The sequence below is a fragment of the Passer domesticus genome, chromosome 2 (assembly GCF_036417665.1).
Source record: "Passer domesticus isolate bPasDom1 chromosome 2, bPasDom1.hap1, whole genome shotgun sequence".
Classification (NCBI taxonomy): domain Eukaryota; kingdom Metazoa; phylum Chordata; class Aves; order Passeriformes; family Passeridae; genus Passer; species Passer domesticus.
The window spans coordinates 26,531,288-26,550,306 of NC_087475.1; the positions used below are offsets into that span (position 1 = coordinate 26,531,288).

Consider the following 19,019-nt stretch of genomic DNA (forward strand, 5'->3'; position numbering starts at 1 on the left):
TGCATCATTATTATCTAAGAGAAAGGCTCGTTTTTGTAGTGTTTAATATTTCTGGTACTTTATGTATTGATTTGCAGTTACTCATGCTTCCGAAATAAACAGTTATAAAACAAATTGAACACAGTCAGGAGAAAAAGCAGATATTCTTGAGAAACCTGAACCACAGCTTTTTTTGAAGCCCAGAATGCTGATATTGCTATATTTAGTGCCTTATTTGGTGGGAAAGAGCAAACCACTAAACGATTTCTTCCAACTTCGATTGAATGCTACATCAAAACAAAAGTAATTTTACAGATGACATTAAAGTAGTCAGAAAGTGATATCATTATTATTTACTACCCTTTTGGAGGACCAGCTGCTTGCTTTTATGGCTTTAAAGTATTTTCAAAAAGTATTTTCTAACCTGGAAGTGCGTTACAATAAATATTAGTTTTACTAAGTAGTCTATCTGGTAATTACCACGGAAAATGACAGGAATTTTCACACTTAAAAAAAAGTTATCTCTTTTTTTCTTGATACTTGAGGTGGGGGAGGCAGGGGGGAAGTAGCCTCAAGACGTGCAATTTATTTGCAATTTGACAGTTTCATAGTGTAAGACTACTATACAGTTGGACTGTCTGATCAGAAATGTGTAAAAGGTGAAAAAATGTATGTAAAGGTGGGAACGAGACCTGTGAAGTGCTACCAAAATAAAATAGCAAAGTAATGTGCTTGTCCCTTTAAGATACCAAAAATAAACCACAATATTTTGCTCCTCTAAATCCTGATGCTGCACTCAGCTCCACAGTCACAGGAGTCTGACTGTGGGGAGTTCTCTGCTGGATCGAAGCACTGAGGTGTAAAATAGAGACATAAGGCAAGACTAGCATTAATGCAAATCCAAAGTGAAGAGAACACAAAGTTCACAAAGCAGCAAGGACAGAATATTATTCACAATACCCATAGATCCCAGCACTTTCTTCTGTTTATTTGCTGATCATTTGTCTTTTTTCTCTTTGATTGTGCATGGCTGCCACTAATGAGGTTTGTCACTATTCCAACAACAAATATCTCTGGAGCTACTTGTGCGTGGTGTGTGAATGAGAAAGCAGGTGAGTGAACAAGGAAGTAAATGGAAAATCACATTAGTAACCATAGCAGCCAACAGCATTTCATCCCAGGAGAAGCTTCCTCTGGTGGAGGCTGGGCGTCCTCTTAATGAGTTTCATACACTGTTTCATAGTGATAGGGCAAGTCTTCCAAATGGTCCATGGGACTGTTCTGTCTCAGTAGTAAGACCTTCCTCGTTCCTGTGCCTTTCCTGATGAAGAGGATAACTTTGCAGCAGCCAGACTGGATTCTTGCATCAGGTAAAGCAGATGAACAAATCTTGGTTGTAATTGCAGTTGACTGCCTGAGCTGGCAGAAGATGGCAGCCAAATTATTTCAACTGATGTGCATTTGTTTGATTGCATCTGTTTAAAAGCCTCTGTTCTTTTAGAGGATTTTGTTAAGAAACTATTTAACAAAGGTCACCTTTGTTAGCAAGGATGTGGGAATTATATGTTGTCACAATGACAGTGCATTTAACCTTTGACTATAAGAGAAGTTATGCATTATTACCAGAGGTTAGAAACAGATAGGTCAAAGAGCCAGAAATGTGTCTCTTTTTCACATACATGTTTTCTGAAAAAAAAAAAATAAATCAAAACCAACAGATCTAGACAAAGAAAGTCAAGCAAGAGTGATCTTCAATGTCCGCTGCTTTTTTGAGTCTCCCTCTGTCCTTTGGGCTACTCTACTTCTAAAATCACCATCGGAGCAGTTTGATGCTGGTCATTTTACTTGCTTTGTCTTTACCTTCAATTTGTTATCTGTCCTGGGCAAGTAAGTTGTCAGAGTACCACCGTAACTGTTAACTATATTCTTCTTCAAATGAAGTACATCTGTCACAAACTCCAGGCAGTGAAATGTTTTTAACATAAAGCATATTTCAGAATTATTGCTGGTATGTCTTTTCAGAAACAATATTCAGAAGGATCTGAAAAAATACTCTTTCAATAGATCAAAACACAAACATCTGTTCACTGAGGGAATAATTTCTCTTTTTAGTACCAATTTACTAGTTTAAATATATGGTGACTCAAGAATGAGAAGAAGTTGTTCTTTTCATTAACTTTTCAGAAATATAATAGATGGAGACATACAATTAAGAAGTGATATAGGGGAAAAAGCCAGGAACACGGCAGGATAAACAATTTCACTCAGAGCACATACCAGTTTCTCAAGCAGGTAAGCTGCATACAAGAAGAGCTTTTGAATCTCTGCCCTTTCCCACTCCTCACACTATTCTCACACATGCCTGAGTCATCTCTTATCACCTACATACAGTTTTTCCAAGAAGTATTTAGCAGCTTTGGCCAGAACTACTAGAGGTAAATAGTCACTACCATAATAAGAAGCAGGAACCTAAAGAGATGTTAAACTAAAATCTAGAACAAAAATCCCAATGTCTACCATGTTATCTATTTATATTGTATCACCAGCATGCTTGTGAGAACTGTGGCACGTTATTGGAGCCCAGCTTGAAACCCTGCCTTCCCACCTTCCCAAATCAAGGTGGACTAAACTGCAAAATATCTATTACTACCTCAAGAAGAGAATCCTGTATGTAGTGAGCTGCTGCCCTTGGACGAGTCTCAACATTTTCACTGCAATAATGAAATGGAGTGACTTAATAAGGGTTGAAAAGTAACAGAAAATACATCTGTACATAAGAAAAGTAAATGTTTTTCACACTAACATATTCACCTTGATTTATAATGCTATTATAGAATGAGTGTGATGTTTCAAGCAGAGCTGTACTGACACAATAAGTAAATCAGAAGGGGTTTGAGATTCTGTGGTAAGTGGTGAGATCTAGAGAATGTGGTAATTCAGCTGGGCAGGTAGGAGTACCTTGAAAGACCAGTAATGGATTACAAGGAATAAATCAGAAGAATAGGAAGGAGAAACAGTGAGCAATGGAACAGGAGGTCATATCTGCAGTCAGAAAAGACACAAGAACTTTAGAAAACACAGCATACAGGTAATTTTAGGAATTTTTAAAATGAGAAATGAGGAGTGAAATAAATGTGATGGCATATTCAAAGACAAAGATGATTAGTTTAATAAATTGCTTAAAAGTGAAACATTGCATAATAGGCAGAACAGATCCATGACCAATAAGATCAAGGTTCCTCATTTGGCTTGACTGCTAAGTCACAACGTGACCTTCAGCAGGTCACTTTAGGACAGATCCAATAAAGGACTCAGGCACCTTAAGCCTGACTTAGGCAGATTTGATGTACCTAAGTCTAAAACTATGACCTCAACACCCTCCTCGGTTGCACACTGACCCTGGAGAAGCTTGTCACTCCAAAAGTCAAACGTATGTGCTGTGCAGTCCCCCCTGCACAAACACAGCTCAGCTGGCAAGGTCCTGTGCTAACTTCAGTGTCCCACCAGTGCTGTCTTCTGCGTTGCACAATTAGGTGCCCCTTTTGTGGAAATATGGGCACAAAGGACCAATGTAGGATGGGATTTCACCTCAGTATGTGCCCAGAACCCAGCTGTGCTCATTTTCTGTCTTCTTCCTGGCAGTGTAGGGAAGGGCAGAAAAATGGCTCAGCTTTGCTTGAGCAGCAGCCTGGAAATGGCTGTACCTGAGCATGTGTGTCCTCCACGGACTGAAAGTCAGTGAGGACAGGAGCTTTTTGGTCCCCTTTTCACCTCAGGCAATGCAGCCAACCTACACCTATGAGTCGCTTCCAGGCTCTGGATCTGAGGAAAATGCTTCTTGCAGCCCCACCTTGGTTACCTAAGCTGAGGAGACAGCGAGGAGCTCAGAAATATCTCCATGATGGTCGTGCTCAGAACGGAACCATTGTTAACTGTTCCCAGCTCAGCAGGCGAAATTCCTGCCCTTCAGAGATGCTCTGTGAGGCGCACCAAGTAACGTGGACATGGCACACAGGGACACTCAGTGAAGTGAAAAAAATAGATTGTGGCGCATGGATGAAAGAAACTACTGGAACTATTACAGAAAACTTTAGAAATCAACTTTCTGCATCATTTGAAAATTTGCTTTCACTCCAAACCCAGGTAAGAAGCAATGTCATTAAAAAGATTCGATTGACTAAATGGTATTGTTTGAATAAAAGTAAAATAACTTGAAAAAATATTACAAAATATGAATATGCCTTAAATTCTTTGAAATTGGAATAGCCAGACAGAGAGGTATGCTAAAAGGCAATGGAAACAATTTCCTGGTACAGTTTTGCAATGTGTTTGTTTTGAAACTATCACAATGTTCATGGAGTTCTTCTGTAGTTTTTTCTTGACAATAAACTAGTTTCCTGAAGACTGATAACATGCACACATAATATTATTTTAATATGTAACTGTTCTTGTAAATAAACAGAAAATAAACAAGTTTTGTGTTAACTCATGCAGAATTGCTAATTTTGAGAAAAACTCCTGTTATTTAATGGATTTTTTTTTTATTTTCACCTTTCAATTTCAGTGATGATTTCTTGAAGCTGAAATGCAAGTACAGAAACCTATGTCACAGAAATATTAGGTCTGTAAATAGAAGCATGAAAATGGGAGGTGCTGCAAAATGAAATTATTAGTCATAACCAAGATGAAAATTGGGGTTTAGACCAACGTCCCTTTAGAGTTTGAACAGCAACATTAGCTTGACCACAGGCCACTTAGTGTGCATTAAATTATACATTTTGCAATCTAACCAGCAATAAAAACTGCTGAATTTATAAAATGCACCTACATTAAAGGTGACCTGTAAAGAAACAGTCATATGTTCTTTCTCTTAGTATTTATGTAATGATCTCAAATTTTTCAATTTCTAATTTTCCTACATGTTTGTTGTACTAGAAATTTGTGCATTCTTTGTGGTAGAATATTTGATGGTGTCCAGAGAGCTATGTAATTGTGACAAAACAATAGCTAAACTAAGCAAAACTTCATTGTTTTAGCCATGAAGTAGACAATAAGGGACAGCTTATGTGATTGCTGCCAAAGAAGGGAATGGATTTTCATAAGCATACAATTCTGATTTTGTTAAAATCGATTTTTTTAGTAAAAGATTGAATTTTATAAAATTATATATGTTTCAATTAATTTTTGAGAGAGTATTTGGTTTAGAGCCCTCATTTTACCTGAAGTTTTAATCTGAGACTGCGTACAAAATTCCTGCAAACTTGAGCGAGTTCCTCGGTATGAATGGCACGCAAAAACAACAGCTGCAGAAAACAAAGGCCTAAATACCTACAAGGTGTTGTCTTAGGCATCTAGGAATTAAAAAAAAAAAAAAAGAAGGGAATAACGATACGCTTCTAAACGCATTTTTTGCCGAGTTCTGCTTATCCCTTCACCTACCACCAAGTTATTTGTACAGTTTGCGGAGTTAGCAGGGCTGTGATGTTTGGGCTGGTCACCGCACAGAGGTTTCCTAGAGTGCTCCTGCCGCGCTCTGCAGGCGGGGTCGGTCCCGCCTGCCCGGGCCGGGCTCTCCGCCCTGCTGCGCCCCAGCGCTGCCGCTCCTCGGCCGCCGGGCCGGAGCGGGGCCCGCCCGCAGCACGGCCCCGCGGCACCCGGGCAGCCCGTCCCGCCCGCAGCACGGCTCGGCCCCGCGGCACCCGGGCAGCCCGTCCCGCCTGCAGCACGGCTCGGCCCCGCGGCACCCGGGCAGCCCGTCCCGCCTGCAGCACGGCTCGGCCCCGCAGCACCCGGGCAGCCCGTCCCGCCTGCAGCACGGCTCGGCCCCGCAGCACCCGGGCAGCCCGTCCCGGCCGGCGGGACGAGGCACGCCGGGCTCCGCCGGACGGGCACGGCGGGGCAGCGGCCCCGGGAGGCGCCGGGCTGTGCCGTGCCGTGCCGGGCGGGGGTGGGCGCCGTCCCGCCGCGGGCACCTCCGCCCCGGAAGGGCGCGGCGGCCGCTCCCTCCTGCCCCGGGCGCGGAGCGGCGCAGGTGAAGGCGGGGCGCAGGAATCACCCACTGCCGCTGCTGTCGCTGCTCAGCGCTCCCCGTGTCCGCCCAGCGTCATCCCTTGTCTCCCTCCGTTGCTCCCAGTACTCCCAGTGTCACTTCCCGACTCGCCCCAGTGCCCCCAGCAACATTCCCTGGCTCCACCCCCGTCCCCCCATGGTCCCCTGCCCATAGCGGGGGGTTGGAATGAGATCCATCTTTAAGGTCCCTTCCAATCCAACCCAATCCATTCTGCAGTTATGAGTACTCCCAGCGTCATTCACGAACTCCGCTTAGTGTTCCCAGGTCACTCCCAGCATCATTCCTGGCTTCCACTCCGAGCTCTCATGCCATCCCAGTTCTTCCAGTATCGCTTCGTGGCCACCCTCAGTGTCCCCAGTGCCACTCCCTGGCTCTCCACCAGTGCTCCCAGGTCTCTCCCAACGCACCCAATACTACTCTCTGGCTTCTCCCTGTGTTTTCCCTTTCCTCCCCGTTTCACTCCCTCCAGTGCTCCCAGCATAATGCACTGGCTCACCCCAGTGTTCCCAGCCCATTCCCGGGCACGGGCAGGTTTCCCGCCTCCCCCCGCCGGGAGCCGGTACTGGGAGCCGCTCCGGGAGCCGGGCACGGGACGGGGATCGGGCACGGGACAGGGATCGGGCACGGCCGCCTGCGCGCGCGTGCCCGCCGCGCGTGACGTGCGCGCCGCCGGGGCCGCCCGGCGGGATCCGAGCGGCGCGCGCCGGGCGGGGGCCGGGCCCGTACCGGGCGGGCCCGCGCGCGCGCGCGCGCGCCGGGAGCGGGGAGGGGCGGGGGGAGCGGCGCGGGGGCGGCCCCGGCCCCGCCCGCCGGATAAAGCCCCGGGCGGCGCGCGCGCGGCGGGCAGAGCGGAGCGGAGCGGGCGGGGGCGGGAACGGGAGCGCTTTCCCGGCAGCGCGGTCCCTTCCGCCCGCCCTCGGCGGGACCGTACTGGCAGCGGCGGCGACGGGGGGCATGCGGGGCCGCGGGGAGACGCGCCGCAGCGGCGGCGGCGAGCACATGGCATAGCCGGGGGACGGCGGCGAGCGCCGGGCCGGCGTCACAGCGGGTCCGGTGGGGCGAGCGCGGCTCTCTGCATGTGGCAGGCGAGGAGGCGAGCCAGGGAGCCCGGCGGCACCGGCGAGCACCCGGCGGCGCGGTGCTGAGCCGCCCGCCCGCCATGGATTGCAGCCTCCTGCGGACCCTCGTGAGCCGATACGTGAGTACCGCCGGTGCCGCTCGACCCCGGGCTCGCAGGAAGGGCTCGGTCAGGAGCTGGGCGGTCCCGTGACCGGCTCGGCGGCCGGGGAGCCTCGGGGCCGCCGCACATGATGCCCGGTGCCAGCGGGGATGCAGCAGCGGCGGCGGCGGCACCGGGTGCCGTGCGCTCCCCGCAGCCCGCCCGCCCCACGGGACTGTCCTTCGCTGAACCTCAGCGGCTTGACCCGGGTTCGGAGCGCTGTAATTCACGGTGCACTGCCACACGTAGATAGCAGGGCTGATAAACCTCCAGCTCTCCAGATTTTTTTTTTTTATGTTTGCTTTTGATTTGTTTATTCCCTTTCTCTTCCCTATATCGTTTAAATCAAGCGACTTTTTTTTTTTTTTTGGTGGAATTGTCCAATTTAAGTATACTGACGAATGGTCGGAACTGTCCCAAGTTTTTGTGTGCGTAGTAAGATTCAAACACGCCCGACTTGAGTGTTCCGAGGTAAGAGGGCAGGTGTGGCGTGTTGGTCAGCGTGGGAAAACCCATCCGCATCGCCCGAGAGAGCAACTGGGCAGCGCAGTAGAGTGGGGTCCAAGTGTAGGCTGAGGTGCGTCAGTGAGTGCAGCTCCAGTTCCATGGAACCCCTAATAAATGGCCAGGATAATGGCTTAAGTAGATTAGCAGGATGCCCATAACTGTGGGGTTGTTCAGTACAAGGCATGGGGACCACCAGTGCTAGGACATGGCAAATTTCTGCTTTTGGCCGTAGAAGTAATTTTTAAAAGATAGGGAGAGATAATAGGAATTTTCAAATACAAATAACTTTTTTTCCTATGCCAGCAGTAATTTTGCCTTGGTCAGAGGACTCAAGTTTTCTCACAGTAAATACACTTGGTTTTGTATGTGCCAAGAGCTGTGTCTGCCTGATACAGGCTGAAGTCTCTTTCTGAAGTATAAATAAAGAAAAGTAGCAGAGATGAAAATTACTACTCTTTTTTTCTTCTGGTTTACAATAGAATATATGTTGGATGAGGAGAGAGTAGAGGGGTGAGTATTAAAAGCAGCTGTGTATGTATGGATCTTTAGAAAGTGTTCCTAAGAAAAGGAAGAGCATACTCCAAACAATGTATAGCAACAGTAATAATGAGGTATAAGAGAAGCAGTGGTCTCTGTGGATGTAAAGATCAGGTGAGTTGTGCTGAGGGCTCTTTGGAAAGAGGTAGGATCACTTTGGGTGTAGAGATCTGTCAGTGCTGATCTAACTGTTGGATTTAGTTTAAGATTTCTTTGTGTTTGCTCACATCTGGAGCCTGTACAAATGGCATGTTTATTTTGCACAGAGCAAGCACACTGTTAAATCTCTTGTGCATAACGTTGTTGCTGCCCTCTTCCAAGGTAGGCTTAAGCATCAAATATGAAGGAGGTGGGTTTGAGAGCAGCTGCAGTAAAGAGAGATGTTGAAAGTAAGGGGCATACTGTTGACAGTATGTTGAAAGTAAGGGGCTTGAGCTCTTGAGCTGTGGACTGTCACCACCCTCCTGCACTGCTGATGAGAATAAGGCAGCAGTCTAAAAGAGAAATGAAATATTATTATATCCCATGTAAACAAGGCTTCCTATTGCCTAGGTCACACCACCTTCTGTCCTGTGTGTATGCCGACAGGCTGTGCCTAGGTAATTGCCAAGGATGGTCCATGCTACCTTGTATATTTTCACCTGTTGCTTCTTTGTTATTTTGCTTTTGCTCAGTTTCTTAACTTTGAAACCTTTCTTCTGTGGAAAGGTAATTTTAAGGAAAGGCGCTATAAGTAAATTTGTGTTTATTTCAGTAAGACAGTTGAGGTCTGGCAACCTTATGTTTGTGTTGCGTGGTTTTTCTCGTCTGTTTCTCTTTTGTATCTCCATGGTTCAACTGCATTTGTACATATACAGCAGTGAAAATGAAAAGTACTAGTTTGACTGCTGGGCCTGAAACTGACTGCTCTGCATGAGTAGCAGATGTACATGTCAGGTGCATTGCTCCAGAGCTTTGTAGATGTGCTTGCCACTTTCCAAACTCTTTTCAATAAGGGAGACAAGGCAGCAACTCCGTGGGAGAGCTGGAGTGTATAGTTACAATTGTGTTTATTCCAAAGTAAGCTCAAGCTTGGGTTTAGTTGAAGTCAGTACAAAAACTGTTTCATGATCAAGGTCTTAGAACTATGAATTTTTGTTCTGCAAGTCTCCTGGACTTGTTCAGCTGCAGGTCCGTCCTAGAGAAAGACTGGTCTCTGGATTATGCTGAAAACATTGGTTGCTGCATCTGGAGATGCTGGGTTAGCTGGGAGCTCTTATGGTATGATGTCGAGAAAACAAACAGTGGGGATGTGATGTACTCTTAGAGACTGCTAATAGGATGATTTCTAACAGTTCTGTGTCAGTACTTTTCTTTCTCATTCCTGGTTGTTGTAGGACATAAAGGGATAAGCTAAATACTGAGGGTTTGTTGTGCTTGGGAAGTTCCCTCCCATTTCTCTTTCCCTTACTGGACAGTTTCTGTCCTGAAGCAGTGCAAAAGCAGTGCACATATTTCCAAGGCCCTGTGAAAGAATAGCAATGACTGGGTGCTGTCAGCTTTCTGGTTAGCATTTTCAAATATTTGCTGTTTTACCTGCATTGCGTGTCCTTTTTATATCTTTGAGGCATTGAAGAGTTTAGTGATGTGGGTTGAATAAAATGTATGTTCAGCATGCTAGTCATACTGTATACTTCATATCTCTTCACCAGAGGATGTTCTAGTCTCTTACAAGGACAGAGGGAATTGTCTTTATCTTACTAAATTTTTAAATTGACCTTCTTTTGTTTTGCTCTTAAGATCATTCTGCAAATTTTGGGTTCTTTTCACTTCACCTCTTGCTTCCTGTAACTATGATTGCAGCCATACTCAATTTACAGAACTGATGGTGAAAAATAACTTTGTTATGGAAAAAGTTTGTTTCTCTGCAGTACAGCTGACATGAAGTTGAGTTTTCCAAATCCTTTGGAAGCTGATAAGCGGCATTGTAATTTTCTTATTTGTGTGTATTGAGGTTAATCTGTATATTTTACTGCCTTAGAAATGTGTATGATCTATATTAGAGGCATCTTTAAGTAACAAAATAGAAACACCCTAATGTACAGTTTTTCTCCTACATGGAATCATAGGAACTAACTACTTCTGTATTAAGATAAATAAGATAAATTTTGACACAAAAAATATTTTTCCCAAATAATGGAAATAATGGCTGTCTTTGGGTAGTATGACCATGACTAGGTGGAACTATACTTTTTGTCACATACCCTGTAAAAATAGAACCTTTTTTATAGATGTTGCTTTTGCATCAGACAAAATGCTTTGCTGTCTCCTCCTTGGATTCCCCAGAGGATATGCCCTACTCCAGGGAGGGCAGCTGCACAGCCAGAGAATACAGAATTAACATGGGGTATCCTGGAAGTGTCATGCAGAACCTGCTTAGTAACAAGATAAACTTGTTAGCTTAATATTAAGCAGTACACTATTTAGGGGAAAAAAACAAGCATATGATGGCAATTAAAACTGCCTCCATACAAGATTAGCTTCTGTTTTGTAGTTAAATTATTTGGGACACTGTGGATATCATTAGGTGATCTGTTCTGCCTGTGTTAATGCAGCTGCTTTAGTTTTCTCTGATCACTTATTTTTTGCTGGTGATATGACTTATGAAGTCTGTCCTCATCACAGTCAGAAGTTGGTTAATAATATTTAAACAGGATTTGGTGGTATCTTTCACCAAATGAACAGTTTCCTTAATGAAGCATGGGCATGTCTTTTGTAGCTGTTCATGGCTGTACGTGGATTTGGATATTCCTGGATATTGTTGATTTGACTATCTCTGGGCAATCTGGGAGGATGTTGCTCTTCAGGATATGCGTGTTTGGACACTAAATGTTTGCTGAACATCTTGCTGCCTATGGTGACAGTCTGTTCTGTGTTTGTAAGACAGCTGGCCCTGGTCACTAAAAGCTCCTGCCCAGGTTGATGGCTTTAGGTTGTACAGTAAATGCTGCTGGGTCAGAGGTCTGTATTACTGACGAGTTTTGCCTGTGTTACGTAGTATATTTAGAGATCTTGCTACTGCTTCGCCTCTTTCATGATCTCCTGTTACTTTAGGATTACAAATCTGGATCTTAAGTATTTATTACCTGTGTAAGTATCCCTAAATGAAGGTAGTAGCAGGCAAGACGTGTTTCCAGAAGGAGCAGTGATTTACTACAGCTTTGGTCTCTGGGGAGCTGCTGGCCTATTAGTTGTACAGGTATTTCTGAAAAATCTCTTTTTTTGGGAGGCTGGAATAAATTGAGCTTACAAATGGATGCTCTATTTTTTGCTTTTGTAGAAGTGGGTCAACTTTAATCGTAGTTTGAAAAGACATTTGACTAGCCTGACCAGGAAGTTAGGGTAGGGATTTTTAGCAAGTTCTTAACTAAGTTTCATGACAGCCTTTGACTTCCTGTCATTGACTTTGATGATTTTGTTGCTTTTGATTTGCATTATAATTCTGAAACTGTTTTCTTATTATATTTCCTAAGTATTTTGTGTGAGTAGTCTTAATAGATATAAATTAATATTGAACTTGACTTTATTTATTTATCTAACTTTGCAGTAGAGGTTGATAACTGCTTTGACCTGAAAGTTGGTGAAATTCTAAGCCTTGGTGCTTTATAGTCATTTGTGTCTTAAAGGACAATCCATTTGTCAAGTGTTTCAGATCACCTGTTGTTTTTAATCTAAATTTATTTAATTCATTTGAGGGTGTTTGGTTCTTGCTTTTGCTTCTGAATTTATTCAGCCTCCTTTGCAGTCTTGCAGATGAGTATTAAACTGGTGCTATCTGTTTCTTAGTCAATGTTCCTGTTCAACGGTTTTCTTCCTAGGCAAGTAAGTCAAAAGCATTGTTATGTTTTGTTTCTAAGTTCAGAGATACAGTTTGACAAAATCTGAAGTTGTTTTAAGCTGTATATAAACACATTTATATGACAGACTTTGTCTGCTGGCTGTGTTGAGTGTACAAAAGATGCTTTCTGTAGGATCTCTATATGTATTCATGGGTCAGCAATTAGTAACTTGCAGCTCTTCAGGGTTTGTGTTGATTCCTAGTATGTAATCCATTTTTGTTATCTCTTGTGCAAGTCTGTGTCACTGTGTTTTTGAAACTTGAGATGCTTCCCATCTCTCAGCTCTGCTTCGCTGCAGGTACCAGTTCTTCCTGTTGTGGAAGGTTCAACAGAGGGCATCAAACAGCACGAGTAACTTTTGAATTCTGTTTCCCTAAGCACCATTGCTTCGTTATTTGCCTAACTACCTTTTTCTCCTATTTTTTGGGGGGTGGTTATCTGTATGGAGTGCTTTTTGTTGACTTTTCACCAATTTATTTTAAAAGGGCAAAATTTCAAAGCTTAAGTTAATTCTGTTGAATGTGGCTGAGAAAATTTAGTGCTCCTGCAAATTTTGCTTTTTATACTGGTAGTGAGTCTTGTATTCATTCTGGCTTGTAATGTACTCTGAAGATATTTCAGTATTAACTGATGTTCAAAAAGCACCCAGATATTCTCCCTTCCCTTCCCTTCCTTCCCCCATCAGTTATTTATTGCTGAAGGGCAATAAACATGGAGAATTGCATGAGCTTTGTTTTTTCCCCTCCCCCCCACTCCATCAATTAACTAATTTACACAAGAAAAACATAATTTCCTTTTTCTTTTGAGAATAAACAAACGAAAATAGGACATTACGTATGTAAAGCAGTTAACTTACAGGAAGTCAGTGTACATATTACATGCTGGTTGCTATTGACTACAAAATATTACTCATCTGCACTCATCAGATGTTCTATGATAGTAGAAAACATTGCTTTTGGAGCATCTAAACTGTAGGACTGTTTCAATGACTTAAAATAGATCAAGAAGTTTTGATCTTTTTTTAGCATCAAAAACCCTGAGATAAGAACTGTATAGTTCCTTTTGTCTCTTGATAACCTGTTGTTTGGCTTTAAAAAGTCATATTGTTCAGCTTTTGTGCGTTTTCTCAAGCACCACTGAGTATCAGTTCTGCAAGCAGGAAGCCTTTTGAAAAATATTTTTGGGAATGGAAGAGGACAAAATACCACATAGCATGTTTATAGGTTAACATCTCTGATCATCGTTTCTCATTGATTCTTTTTCTTCTGTCATCCAGTAGTGGTCATGCAGCACTCAGAAAACGATGGCTGGGCTGACAAGTAAAGTCTTCCACAAATACCATGGCTGGCTACTGTTTGTGGTGTTGAGATGGGCATAATAAAACTCAGTCCATCTAACTAGGTTTAAGTGTGACTAGAAACCTATTTTCTGAGGTGCTCCAGCAGGATTTACTGCAGGATGCCTGCTGCATGTGCAGGTGTGTCAGGGAGCAGGAACAAAAGAAAATTGTGTCACAGAGAAGACTGAGCAGATGTTTTAGAACCTGTTATGCAGCTGGATTCAACTTTACTGTTTTTTTTTCTTTGGTTTTTTGGTGGGCTTTTTTTGTCGTTGTTGTTTGAGCAAAAGAGCATACCTCTGCTCCTAGAAGTCTTTTGGGCAGATGATATTTTTTCCAGAATAATTCTGCTTATTCTAGTGGCTTACCATTACACAGGATAATGTATTATTCTTATAATTGTTGAGGGACATTTCAGCAGAAGTTCATCCTGAGCTGTGAAGCAAAATGACACTGGAATGCTATTATCTTCTCTGCTATAATTACCATGGCAACAGCTGCAGGTAGACAAGGCAAACCAGGCATTCTTATTCTATATCATATGTACACAAGCTGTTTTTCTTCCCTCAGTAATGACTGTGAGAAGCCTGTGGCATAGACTCTCAAGTTGTCATTAAGTGTTTTATTTGGGTGGGTTTTTTTCCTAAATTTAATTTCGCAAGTATTGAATGTTTGTGATACTATATTAAAAAATGCACTCTGTTTAGGAAGAAACTGGCAGTCTAGCTTGGATTGTTCTAGGAGACTGAGGAGATGGGCCAGTGGACCAGTAGTTTTTTTGTTTGGAAGATCACAGAAGATAAATGATGTATCACCTAGATATCTTTCTGCTTCTGGATGTTAATTTATATGTGTATTCATCCTTTCTTGGGACAGTGATGAGAATATTGTCCACCTTTCCCATAGCAAGAAGTTGTAAGGATACTTTAATGCTTCCAGGTAACAAAATTACTGTGTCAGAGGAAGAAAACTGGGTGTGAACACAAGCTTATAATGACTGTGTTTTGGGGTTGTTTTTTTTTTCTTGTTACCTAAGTGTTCTACATTGCTTCTCCTGGTACCACCTATTTCCCTCTTTTCTCCATCTGCATTTATATGCATTCATGTGCAGATGGGTGTACATGTGCTTCCTTAAATCGTGTGCTATTCATTTAGCAATGTCAAAAATTATGCCAAGATTTACCAGGGATACAGATGTATATTGTTGTTTTGTTTTTTTTTTAAAAAAGGGTCTTCATATGAGCTCTTTTCTGATTACTGAGGCATACTGGGAAAGTGTGTTTTGGTGTGCTTCTTATTTACATCATCCTTGCCATTACTACTAGCATGGAAACTTAAAAATTTGGAGATTTCATAGAAACATTTTTCCTTTTTTTTCCCCTTCCCTGTAAACTAATTTCCCTTTTTGAAATAGGAGAATCTGTTTCCTTCATTAATCATTAAGCTCATCTAGATATGGGCCACGGTGAGGGGGGAATAGTGTTTCTTTTTCCTGGTGACACTCACTAATCTCTTTGCTTCAGTCCAAAGAGGATTTCATCTAACCTATTTTGAATAGAGGATTAAGGACAATTAGGCTCTTCCTCTGCTTCTCCATTAAGATGTGATGTTGTGAAATCCTCTGAAAAGAACATCTGCTGATGTGCCATTAAAGTTTTGCAAAATTAATATTAATAATCAAAACAGTTGTATGCAGAAAACAAACCTTGTGTATGAAGTACTTGTCTGGAGATAATTGTATGGATGGAATAGGGAGAGGGAGGGAATACTGAACTGTTTTCCCAGTAGTTTTTTTGTCTCTAGTGCTTCGAATTTACACTGTGGAGTAGACATGCAGATGTACCAAAATGAATTTTTTGTTATCTGAATTGCATTAGTAACTTGCAGTTCATGCTTAGCATTTTACATAGTTTTTCACTTCTTTTCAAAGTCCTATTAATGAACTATTCACACAAATTATTTATGCTGGTTATATTAATTGTAAGTAGCATCTCTTGAGATGAATCTGAATCAGCAGTGGCATTTGATGGATAACATGAAACTTCTATATTTGTCAAAAGGTCATTAGGAAATAAAACTGAAAAATGCTACTGCTACTGGAACATATATGATGTGCTTAAGACAGTATAAGGATTAATGTGAAGGAAAAATGGCTGTGTGTATTTTTGAGGAGATTGGCTTGCAATTTTGTACTGTAAATGATGGAACTGGTTGCCTTCCATGAAGCATGGATAGTATCCTTTGAAGCTACAAAGAAAGTAGAGTGACACTTGCCTCTGAGAAATTGCACTTGCAATCTTAATTTCTTTAATAGTAGTTGTAGGTAAGTTACTGGAACTCATAGTTGCCTTGGGTTTATTTCCTGCAGAATGCTAGTGAGTCAAATTTAATCCTATTTTTGGGATGGTAATATAAGTGAAGGAGGGTTGTTGAGAAAAAGCTGAAGTCTATTTACTTGGTCTTATTCTTGAGGTCACTGAGTGGAATAAACTGTAATTTCCCAGGCTGGCATTCTCCATGGTGTTCGGGAATGAGAGGAGTGTTTGGCTCTGGGATCCCAAAGCTCACTTCAAGGAGAATTGGGTTCTGTTGAAATGTATCTGGTGACTTTGCCTATCTTGGGCTTGAGGCTATAGTAATAGAGGGCATGCCAGTTGCTGGATGAATTTTGAGACTGTGGAAGAAACACTGTTGGAGAATTTGACATCTACTTATTCAGTGAATACTTTGTCAGAGGGGGAACACATTATTTAAAATTTACTGTATGAAAATTCTTAAAAACCAGCCTTCCATTTAATCTTACTATAAAATGTGTCTGTGTAGATATACACCATTTTATTATGCGAAATACAATATATATGAAAGAGGTTACTGTACATGTAGGCTTAAAACCGTTTATTGACTGAGTCATGGCTAAAAAAGTAAACTTTTATGCTGATATTTGCAGAAGTGTAATGTAAGTAAGTTCAGGCTAGATGTTTTGCTTTGGTTGAAAAGACTCCTTACACTCTAAGCAGATTTTGATAGATTAATGTTAGTCCTTTAGTTTAATACTCAATACTTTTTTCTGTAAACATAGAATACATTGACATGCTGTTGTTATTTATTGGTGTGTTGTGTGTGTTACAGAACAGCTGTAAACTTCTTTCTGTTGAATTGTGTAGTTCCTTTTTATTTTTTTTTCCTGTGGAATTACACTAACAGTAATCATGATGTTTAAAGTTACCTTAATCTTTCATATTCTAGTCTCCTCACCATCAGTATGAACTTTGGAAAGTTTAACGCTGATAAATCAAACTTTTGCTCGCCTAGGCCAAGTAAAAAACAATAAAAAAGTAACCTGAAGTATGAAAATCTTATCAAGTTAATTTAATGTTTAAAATGCCATATATAGACTTTAATATGTTTTAAGAATATTTAGTGTTTTTATCCTTTTTAACCAGAAATTTTATCAGATTTTCAATTCCTGACTACCTTAAACAAGCAATTTTCAAAGTTCTAAACAAATCCCCTTTATTTTTGACTTTAATCTCTGTGTTGTTGGTACGACAGATACATATCTAGTTGAATATATGGTTGGTTGTTAATATCATAGAGGGTAGGATGGGGGCAGGTGGGCTAAAGCTATGCTAAGAAATTTGTTTAATGACAATTATTGAGCACAACTACACAATTCTTTCACCTTCTAAGATTAAAAAAACCAAAAAGACAGCAGAAAACTAACCCTCAGGGTTATTGTAACTTCACCTGTAAATGCTGTGGTATTGTTAATCTCCTGACCAATGTTAACTGACTGCTTGCTATTTTCAGCTGTCAAGTGACCAGATGGCCTAATTTGGTAGGAGGTGCCTGTGTATTGGCACTAAGAGGGAAGAAATGAAGAGAAAAATGGGAAAAAGCTCTCTGCTTAGCCCAGAATGGCATGATTGCTTTAAGCTGATTCATGAATATGAATATGTTGACTTCCTGATGCTGTAAGCTTTTCTCTGACATAAGGAGGTTATGTTTCCATACTCGCTGGCTGTAATGGCACAGAAGCAATGAAAGCTTCACATGCTTTTGTGCAGCAGTGCACAGAGAACATGGGCAGGTGTAAAGACATGTTAATAAAGGGCAGTCTGGATTGTGGCTTTGCATCTCATGCCTCTTTGAGCCCAGGAGGTCTCAAATTTAAAAGGCTTGTCCTTTTGTCTTAAAGGAAGGTTCTTAAGCCTCTGACTGACTTCCTAAGAAGTGAAGAGGTTACCTTGAGTCTTTTTACTCTGTTAGTGATATTTGCTGTTACTTATTTAACTAACTTTTATGGCAGCATATATATAAAAAGTTTTTGAAAAAATAACTTGAGGCTAGATTTCTGCTGGGCATGTGGAATTAAAATACCAGTATTCCTTTGTTATTTTCTTGCAAACTCTAAGGTATTTTAAGATGAAAATAATGTTTTTACATAGGCATTTGCTTTCTTAAATGTTAAAAATGGTGACAAAAACCAAAGTTTGCTTGAGTTGTGGTAATGGTTGAGTCACTGAGAGAACTGCAAATACTTGCAGACCTTTAAGGCTAGTAAGGCAGTGGCATGTAATAAAAACAGGATGCCCCCGATGTACGGAATGATTGGCATCTGACTCCATTGATTCAGAATGCTGAGTAATTGCTGTATTAAACTATATTATATTACATTATACTATATTAAAGAGATACCATAATATACTAAATTACATACGAAAGAAAATTTGTGACTGTCTTGAGACAGCCAGGACACAGCTTTTAGTGATTGGCCAAGGAAACAAAACAATCCTCAGCAGAATCCAATTGACAAATCACTTCAGGTAAACAATGTTCCTAACACATTCCATATGTGCAAAAACAGCAGGAGCAGAGAATAGAGATAAGAATTGTTTTCTCTTTCTCTGAGGTTTGTCACTGTGATTCCAGGAAATATCCTTGGGAAGTTGTGTCTGCCTGCTCTCTATGGAGAGAGCTGCGGCTACAGTGGCATTTGCTTTTCTTGCTTTCTCCCTCTGCCCGCAGTCAGACCACTTAATTCTGCTTATAATGACTATTTCTTGCTGCAGAATAGCAGCTGCTTGGTTATGTGGCTTGTAGCTGATCTTTGACAGCATGTGATAAAGGGGACAAGTGCTACTGCACTGTCAAATTCATAGTTAGGTTTTGGAGGCGTGGAGTGGAAGAGGAGGAATGTGGTCTTTCCAGCCCTGTGCACTGGCGCACAGGGAGCTTCCCACCGGGCACTGGGCACTTAGGTCAGCACAGGAGTGAAAAAGCCTGTTTGTGGGGCTGCTGGTGAAGCGATACGCGGAATAAATAGACTCCACAACTTGATGTAGTTATGAAGTGGGTATGTATGTCAGCGCCTGGCACAGTTCACTGGCTGCAGGCAGCTGCATCTTGTCACTTCTTCCTTAAACTGATTAAAGGTGTGATCTGGACTTCCCTTCAGTTTCCTGCAGTATGTGGAAAACACCAAAGCAG

General features: G+C 42.0%; 1 protein-coding gene across 1 annotated transcript in view; it reads left to right on the forward strand.

Moving 5' to 3' along the window:
* The first annotated feature begins 6,877 nt into the window (after positions 1-6,877).
* The window catches only part of ATP11A (ATPase phospholipid transporting 11A), a 119,401-nt gene continuing 107,259 nt past the window's right edge, over positions 6,878-19,019 (forward strand). Inside the window, exon 1 of the mRNA XM_064407835.1 lies at positions 6,878-7,247. Within this exon, the coding sequence (XP_064263905.1) occupies positions 7,209-7,247 (39 nt within the window). The 5' untranslated portion in view covers positions 6,878-7,208. The remainder of the gene's footprint in view (positions 7,248-19,019) is intronic.